This window comes from Alligator sinensis, unplaced genomic scaffold, assembly GCF_000455745.1.
Source record: "Alligator sinensis unplaced genomic scaffold, ASM45574v1 scaffold103_2, whole genome shotgun sequence".
Lineage (NCBI taxonomy): Eukaryota > Metazoa > Chordata > Crocodylia > Alligatoridae > Alligator > Alligator sinensis.
This window is the reverse complement of record NW_005842166.1, coordinates 123,378-132,539: the sequence shown is the minus strand read 5'-3', so window position 1 is coordinate 132,539 and position 9,162 is coordinate 123,378. Positions and strand designations below refer to the sequence as shown.

Below are 9,162 nucleotides of genomic sequence, written 5' to 3'. Positions count from 1 at the left end.
CCCCCCCGCACCCCATCGTTCCCCATCTTCACACTGAACAGCCAATCAGCTGCTGCCCCTCTCATCTCTTTTCCCCATTTGGTTCGGATGCTGAGGGTGTCACCAAGAAACACAGAGAAAAATGCCAGTTTTCTTGGAAATATGAATGACTTAAAGCCGCCTCCTGAAGGTGTCTAGGCACCTCCACAATGGGGAAGTCAAGACCTCATCTCCGCATCCTGCTCTGACTCATGGATATAACTGGCTTCCCTTGTCAGATGTGCTGTGTTGCTCTGGGTTGCATGTATACATCCAAGGGGCACGCAGAAGGTGCCCAGCAAAAGGGGAAGTAACTGGAACAGGGTCTTTTTTTCCTTTTTTTGCTTCTTTGCACAAAAAAGCTATACCGGGGTTTCCTTTCAGAGCTTGTTTCGTGTATTAGGAATGTCTCACCTGTTGTTGCTAAAGATTTCCAAGAGGAAATCTTTGCTTCCTGTGAAATCTGTGAGCTTTCTCATTAGGGAGCACTGAATCTTTACCAAGGAGAGCTCTCTTTCCACTCTTTTCAGGCAGTCGGGTTAAATCAGTCTTAAGAGAAGCAAAAAAAAAGTCAATAAAAATCATTTCTCCTACAAAAAGCAGACGTCCCAGAAGAGTCTGGTGTTTTACCAGCTGCCCATTGAGTCCTCCGCTACAAAAATAGAAAAGGCAGGTGCCGAACTGACAATGCTAAGACGTATCAGGATTCAAAACTTCTTGTTACTGAGTAGAAAGAAACAGGAGAGGCATAACCCAGCTTTGCCAGCACTCAAGATTTTAACTCAACTCTCACAATGTTTGGTGTGTTTCATAAAGGCGCGGGTCCAGGAGTCATGGTGACATGTTGGACTATCAACTGCTTTAAAAAAAAGAAGTTTCTACTTCTTGTGGCTCTGGAGAAAAATCTTTAAAAATTCATAGATCTTAGGGGCTGGAAGGGACCTTACAAGATCATTGGGCACTTGGGCAGGAAAGACTGCTGGGGTCAGATGAGTTTAAAAATGTGAAGTGAGTTTGAACTAACAGCTCAGAAACCAGAAAGTGATTCCAACCCATGCCTCACATTTGATAACAAAAGTCACATGAGTTTTAAAGCAGTGCTAGGATTTGGGGTGCTTCTCTGCTTTGGTGGGGGCTGGGGCCACTGCACTCTTGTGATGCAACTGCAGGGCACATGCTGGGGTGGCACTGGCCGCAGGTCCAAGAGCAGAAGTCTCTGAGGTAGCACCCATAGATATGTTTAGGTCTTCTCAGGTAGGTACAAACAGAGCACGTACACTGAAAAAGGGCCAACTACCTGTTAGAGAAGCCATGGACAGGTAACGAACACCCTGAAACAGCCCGGGTGCTGCTTCCACCTCTGTTGCTGCCCCCTCCAAGCCTCTGCCAGCAAACCGGGGTGAATATCACCAGCACCTTCTCACCTTTGCAACATGTTATTTACGCCACTGCCCCCCAGATCATCCCCTCCACCCCCAGGTCACTGCCCTGCCACCCCAGTCCAAGAGCAGCAGCAGCAGGAGTCAGGGGAGGGCTTCCCCTTCCCTGCCTGCTCCCCAATCTCCCTGCAGCATGTGCCACCCCCACGCACCCAGCTCCATCCCCCATGGGGCCTGCAGCTGCCCGGTGGCTCCTTGTCCCTTCTCTGCCTGTCCCCCTGACTTCCCTTGCACTGCAGTGCCTAACAGGGGCTGGATCTGGGCACACAGGGTTGGCATGGTCTACAGTGACCCCAGAAGCAGGCAGGGAGGGGGAACCCCCACACGGGCATCTCCTCCACTCTCAAGCTGCTTGGGGCAGCAGAGCTGTGTTTGGGGGTGGAGGGGCAGAAGGGGAAATTAGGGTGCCATGGGAGTGACCTGAGGTTAGAGAGGGCAATTTGGGGGGGCAGAGGGAGCAGCAGCCCAGCAACTCCCCACCCACCCACTCCCTACTTACCCCTCCATCCTGCCCCGCCTTGCCCCTTCCATATATCACCCTCCCTCCAGCTCCCCTAGCTTGTTTCACCCCTTTTCCCTCCCACCCTACTCACACCATCCCACCCACCTGCTGTGTGGCTGTTCCCAGCTGTTGGTCCAGGGCCATCGAGACCTGCATGATAGCTAGTCCACCTGGGAGCAGTGCCTCCTGAGAATCTGTAGGACTGAAAATTGGTGGTTTTTTTCTCAGGTGAGCACCCAGAAGTCAATTTAACTCAAGCTGGGTGTGTTGACATATGCAATTAATTTGAAGAAATAAATGCCAGTGCAGTTTGCATGGGATTTGTTGCTCCCGGGCACCACATTTGAACCTGCACCTGAGACTGCAGCACAGTGAGCCAGGTCAGAGCAGCCTTGGTTAGCAGGAGGTCCAGAGGGTTGACCTGCTGGCCTGGGGCTGCTCTGACCCAGCTCAACGTGCTGCAGAAGGGCTGGCTGGGGCACAATGGTGCTCCAGTGTGGGGCTAGCCAGCAGGCAGCCCACTCATTGAAGTGCCCTCATGCCCCAGCCAGTCCCATCAGCATCTACATGTGCATTACTGTGCACGAAAAACTCTGGAGCAGGATAGTACTTGTATTTGCAAGTACTAACGTGCTGAAGAGTGTATTCGTTTACTGCAGCCTAATAGCGCTGCAGGTGTAGATGCTGAGATGTTTACTAAGGACCTAATTAGGCAGGTCCACAGTAAATGTCTCATGTAGATTCACCCACCAGGTAGCACAGCACACAGATAATCCTCCTCTGAAGTGGCATCATGTTAGGATGCCTAAGGGGCACTAGTACTTGTTAATGAGCCTTAATATGTAATCATTCAAGGTTTACGTTGTTAACAAGATCTAATTGTAATGTGTAATCTCACCTTCAGAGGGCCCTTATCACAAGGTAACGAGCTTTAACACTCACATTTTAAGTGCCCTTATTATTATAAGTGTAGCGTGTACGAACATCCTTAGACTTCATCATCTGTCAGCCTACAGGCTCACATCCCCAGCTCTGGAGGGAGGTGACCAGGGCCTGCAAACACGTTGTGTGGCTTCACAACGTGAAGCAGAAAGTTCCTGGTTAAACCACATTTTCCATCCGCACAGTTGCTGTAGGGGTCCTGTGTTACTTGACCTGCAGCCTGAACTCAAAGCAAGCTCATTGTGGGTAGAAGCAAAAACATCTTGTCTCCTCCAGCTGGGGTTCCTGGGAGGAGTTTGTGGTGCCTCGCAGGCTGTGCAGCTCTGGCACAGATGTGTCCTGGCAGAAATAGAGGCCAAAAAGGAGAACAAAGAAAAAAGTCTGAGAGTGAGTGTGCGCTGGTGGTTACAGCAGGGCACAGAGAACCAGGGAGCATTGGCTGCAGTCCCTTGTGTGATCTGGAACCTGGCAGTCAGGACTCCCATCCTATCCCCAGTTCTGCTGCTGGGTGAAGTGGGACAAGTTGATGAGTGTAAGACGTTTTAGAGTGCCCCCAGGGGAGTCAGGGATGCAGGACCCTTTGCATTCAAAGGGAGAAGAGTTCAAACATCCCACTCCTCAGCTCTCTGTGCCTTATTGCTTTCATCCACAAAGTGGGAACGAGCTCTGCCTTGGTGGAGTGGGAGGGAGCAGAAGGCTGGGGCACAGACAAGAGTGAAGTGCAGGGAGGCTGCCAGAGGGCACATGCTACAGCAGGCCTCTAAGCAGAGAAACTAAGCACTCACAGGTAGGGTGACCAGCTAAGTGGGACCCATGCCTGCCCGCCTCCCCTCCACTCCCTCCATGGCACAGCCAGAGCAGAGCCGAGCAGAGCCCATGGGGGTGGGGGCAGAGGTGGACTTCCCACTGCGGGCTCGGGGCTTCCTGTCCTGCTGCTCTCCCCCTGGAGACCCGCGCTGGCCATGCCATCATGGCAAGACACCCCCTGCCCACCCGGTAGCAACGAGGGGCACAACTCTGCTGCTGCCTGGTGTGTGTGGGCACCTTGCCATAGCGGTGTGGCCAACACAGGGCTCCTAGGGGGGTGGCAGCAGGGCAGGGAGCCCCAAGCCTGCATCCTCCTCTGTCCCATGCGCAAATCTGGGGGGGGCATATGACCTCCTCCCAGGGAGTGCACACAGCAATGGGGAGCTATCGTCCCCCATAATGAGCCACCCGTGGCTCCATTCTGCTCTCCGGCTGGGCTCTGCAGCTGCATACTCCTGCCCTGGGCACTGCAGTGGCTGGACAACACCCCCAGCCCCAGCCGCCAACCCTGCCCCACTCCCTTTTTCACTCTGGGGACCTCAGTCTGCATGCCACCCCACCTAGATTTACCTGCAGGCACCTGAGGGAGCTGCTCTCCACTGCTGTTTGGGGCTGTATTCCTGTCCACATGCTTGTGTGCATGCATGCACATGCATGTGGCACCCCCCTGCATCCCACTCCGCACAGCCCCTTGCAGACAAGAACTCTGCAAGGGGAAACCCACCATTTCCTTTGTTTTTCCATGGTGAATAGAAAATCCAGGTCCCTGCATGATGCTGTGAATCCACTACAAATGCTGTCCCAGAGTCATGCAGCCCAGGACCAGGACTTGATGTTCCCATTTCGGGACTGTCCTGCTCAATTAGGGACAGGTGGTCACCCTGCTAACAAGGGTCATATGGGGTGAGGTTGAGCTTGGGGAGAAAATGGTGTTCGACCATGTCGTCGACCAACCAAACCGAATGGCTTTGGCACGTATTTCATGGCAGACACCTGCTCAGACTTCCACCCATAGGCATCTGAGCTCAAGTGCGTGCTTAGCAAATTTGCAGACAACACCAAGTTAGGTGGAGTTACAGACACCCTGGAGGGCAGGGCCAGGATCCAGAATGACCTGGATAGACAGGAAAAAAATGGACTTCAGTAAGTCGTCTGAAAGTCAACAAGTGCAAAATCCTGCACTTGGGACCACCAAATTGCATGCACAAATACAGACTGGGTAACCACTGGCTGGGCTGCAGTGCTGCAGAGAAGGACGTGAGGGTTATCGTACACTGGGGTGGGAAAATGGCAGATACAGCCAGTGGCTGGACTCCTTTTCCCAATAGCCCCTGTTCATGTCACTAGTTTCTATGGAGACCCCAGTAGGTGGCATATGACAGTTTAGGGCCAGGGTTTCCCTGGAAACTGGCCCCAGCAGAGCTGGCAAGGTGCGTGGCGGAGCAGGGAGCTGCTCCAGGGCCGGAGCTGGGGTCTTGCAGTGGTGGCAGCATGGTCTGGAGCCAGGACAGAGCTGCGATCTGCTGCCTGCAGGCCCCGAGCACTCCCTTTCCCCCTCCCAGATCTGGGGTGTGCGGGCAGCGGATCGCAGCTCTGCCCTGGCTCCGGACCGCCTCATCACTGCTGCAGGATCCTGACCCTGGAGCAGCTCCCTGCCCAGCCGTGTGCCCTGCCAGCACTGCCATGCACTGTCTCCATAGAAACCAGCCACAGTGATATGGGCAGGGGCTGCTGGGAAGTGGAGTCCACTGTGGGTCCAGTTCGGCCCGCAGGCCAGACTTTGCCTGTCCCAAGAGTCGACTATAAAATGAATACGAGCCAACAGTGTGCTCTAGTTACAGAAAAGGCCAACAGCACACTGGGTTTTATCAACAGGAGTGTCACTTGCAGATCAGGGCAAGTGCTTTTTTTGCTCTATTCATCACTGGTGAGGTCTCACCTGGAGTCCTGTGCCCAGTTTTGGATCCCGCATGTGAAGAAGGGTGGGGACACATTGGAAGGAGTCCAGTGCAGAGCAACAATAATGACTAGGGGCCTGGAAGGCAGAACTTATGAGGAAAGGATTAAAAAAAGAAGGTTATTTAGTGTGAAGAAGAGACGACTGAGGGGTGATTTGATAACAGTCTTCAAATCCCTGAAGGACTATTTATAGAGAGGACGGAGATGGGCTTTCCTCTGTGGCCACAGGGACTTAACTAGGAGCAATGGCCTCGAGCTTCGGGACAGGACATTTAGGTTGGCGATCAGGAGGAACTTTCTGACTCTGAGGGTGGTCAAGCATGGGGACAGGCTGCCTAGAGAAGTCGTGCAGTCTCCATCCCTGGAAGTTTTCAAGAGCAGGCTGGACACACACTTGGCCGGGATGGTTTAGCCAGGGATGACCCTGCCTTGAGCAGGGGGCTGGACTAGGTGGTGAGGTCCCCTCCAGCCCAACTTGCCTATGATCCTGCAATCTAAAACTCAGCATCCTGCAGGCCTGTCACAGCCTTTCCGGCTGAGGCTGGTTGGAGAGACCAAAACGGCTCTAGAACGGAGAGCACACATCAGCTGCTGTTTAAGCAATTGAAGCATCCATCACAACCAGACACCACAGGAGGCAAGCATGTTCCCCCCTGACTGAAATGCAGCTACTTCTGGAGTAGAGCAGAGCAGAGCAGCTCTTCTAATAGTTGCTTTACACTTTTTCTTTAAATGCGGAAGCCCAGAGCAGAGGCCAGACGTTCCCCTGCTTGGCTATGCAGAAACCAGCAGCTGCTTCCTTCTTTTCACCAGGTGACTGCTGCACCCTTGGACACGAGGCTTCCCCAGAGTGACTGTCAATGCACTGACAAGCCAGTCAGCATGTCAGCAGTGAGTGGAACAGGCTGGTCCAGTACTAGCAGGACGACAGGAGTAATAGACTCTTGCTTTCCTGTGGGGCAGAAGTTTCCAGCTGCCATCCTCAGCACCTTCCCAGGCCTGTGTGCATGCACAGCTGCTAGCAGAAAGCATGGGCCCCCACACGTGGCCATGGGGACAGAGGCTGGTGGGCTTTGCCTGGACCCCATCAGTCAAGAATAGGTTGCTGATAGCCCTGCTGAGACCCTGTCCCCATGAATCCTGGAGCCTCGTCTCCCCCCTTGCAGCTGCTTGCCCCTTCCAGCTGCACTGTGCATGCAGAAAGCCATCTCCAAATCCACATGGAGCTGGTCCCTTCACCTCCTTTACAGCTCTCAGAAGCACCACCTAGTCGGGGAGCTAACCAAGCCTGTCATGCTCCAGGATGTAGGCCAGTCACCATCTGCCTGGGGTTGGGCAGGAAGAACTTCCCTCTTCCCCCCCCAACCACCCCCACAGGCCAGTTATTGCATGCTTGCCCATGAGTGGGGATCCCTGCACCTTCCCCTGCAGCCACTGGGCTCGGGGAGACGGTGTCCTTTGGCACAGCTGTGCCTGTCCTCCCTGCTGACTGCCAAGGCCTGAACACTGGTCTGCCCTTCAGTGCCTGGTATTGTACCAGACCTCAGGGCAACAGGGACTGGGCCCTGCGCCTGCCCCTTGAACCACTGTGCCATACTCCCACCCATTGCGTACCACATAAGAGGGCTCCTGTGTGAGCGGTGAGTCCCACACCAGTGGCGTGGAGGGACTGATCTCAGCCCCGTGGTCCTGCAGTGGTTCAGCTGGCCCTTAGGGCCATGTCGTGTGGGAGGGCTGGGAGGTGGCATCCCCTGGCTGGCTGCCACTCATGCTGCCCCCTCCTGCTGCAGAAGCACTGGCCCCCGGGGACACAGTGCATTGCCAAGCATGACCACAGCAAGCCCAAGGCTCGTGAGCTGGCCTTCCACAAGGGCGACATCATTACCATCATCGAGGCCTGCGAGGTGAGCCATCGGGCACATCACGGAGACACGAGTGGGGGGCACTGAGCTCGGGCTGGGGGGGAATGGGCCCAAGGGGGCAGAGCTGCAGTATCAGGCCAATGGCAGGTGGCCCAGAGGGGCAGTGCCAGGGCACATCACTAGGGGAGGGACCACTCCCAAGGGCCAAGACAGTGTGAAGGGGACCAGCGAGGAGAGGGAGGATGCCCACCTTCTCCTGGCAGTGGGGCTAACACCCCCTGCCTCACACCAAGAAGAAATGGGGTGGAGCAGGGGGAGCACAAGGTGGGTCACCGGGTGAGGAGAAGTACCAGACGCTCCTTCCCCAGAAGCAGGGCACCCCCCTAAGTGATGGCTATGGCATCAAGACCCGCCACACTCTCCTTGTTGTCCCTTCAGAGCAAAGGCTGGTACAGAGCCAAACACAACGACACTGGCGAGGAGGGGCTGCTTTCGGCCAGCTCCGTGCGGGAGCGCGAAGCCATCCGTGTTGACCCCAAGCTCAGCCTAATGCCGTGAGTACAGTCGGGGCCCCTCGGTGGCATGGGCAGGGGCATGGTCACACTGTGCAGGAGACATTGTCATGACCAGTCCTGCTCCCCTGTCACCGTGAAGTCCGTTACAAACTGGGTTGTGGATTCTTTCCTAGCATGGCAAGAAAAATACACTGGACAGGTCTGGGAAGGGGTTGGCCCTGCTCTGGCTGGAGAAGGGATCAGCTGGGGCCAGCGACCTTCTCCAGGTCTGGCAGTGGCTTCCAGCATGGTAGTGAGATGGCCCTGTCTCCTTCAGCTGGTTCCATGGGAAGATCTCTGGCGTGGACGCAATTCAGGCGCTTCAGCCCCCAGAGGACGGACTCTTCCTGGTGCGCGAGTCCATCCGGCACCCTGGGGACTATGTGCTGTGTGTCAGCTTTGGCAAGGAAGTCATCCACTACCACATCGTCTACGAGGAGAACGAGCTGACCATCGACAACACCATCCGCTTCTGCAACCTCATGGATATGATTGAGGTGAGCAAGAAGAAACTGTGGGGCCCCTGCTCTACCCCAGCAGCAGGAACTGCCCTGGATCACGAGGTCTTCCTGTGAGCAAGGAAACCACCACCAACAAAACAGTCAGGCCCCACAGGGCTGGTGTTGTGGGATTAGCTCAGATCCTAGACCCAAAGGGGGTGGCAGCCTATTGCCCTGTTTCCCAAGCTGCACTCAGCCATTGTGACCTACCCGACAGCAGCCAAAACCACAGGTTGTAAATATAGAAGAGCTGCCAAGAGCTGCGGCGCAGCGGAAGGAAACAGTGTGCTTCGTAGATATAGCAATGAGTCTCTTCGCCTCTCTGTCACCCTCTGCACGAGAAGACAGCGGCATTAACTGGGGAATGCACCCTACGCTGCTCCATGAAGCAGACATGTTTTCTCACCCCATCCAGCAGGCGGGGAAACTGAGGCACAGAGATGGGAAGTGATTTCCATGTGGTCACACAGCAAGTCAGCTGCAGAGCTGGTGTAGACCCCAGGGGTCTTGGTGCCTTCATTCCCTGGGACACGCTCGCTGGGAGCTTGAAGTGCCACCCAGCCGCTCTGACTGCTCAAC

General features: G+C 55.1%; 1 protein-coding gene across 2 annotated transcripts in view; it reads left to right on the top strand.

Moving 5' to 3' along the window:
- MATK (megakaryocyte-associated tyrosine kinase) overlaps positions 1-9,162 on the top strand; it is a 20,173-nt gene that overhangs the window by 4,022 nt on the left and 6,989 nt on the right. Inside the window, exons 2-5 of one of the 2 annotated variants that reach the window (XM_006025753.2) lie at positions 6,481-6,558; positions 7,458-7,571; positions 7,968-8,083; positions 8,361-8,580. In XM_006025753.2, the coding sequence (XP_006025815.1) occupies positions 6,550-6,558; positions 7,458-7,571; positions 7,968-8,083; positions 8,361-8,580 (459 nt within the window). In that variant the 5' untranslated portion in view covers positions 6,481-6,549. The remainder of the gene's footprint in view (positions 1-6,480; positions 6,559-7,457; positions 7,572-7,967; positions 8,084-8,360; positions 8,581-9,162) is intronic. The other variant, XM_025206609.1, reaches the window with a different exon arrangement.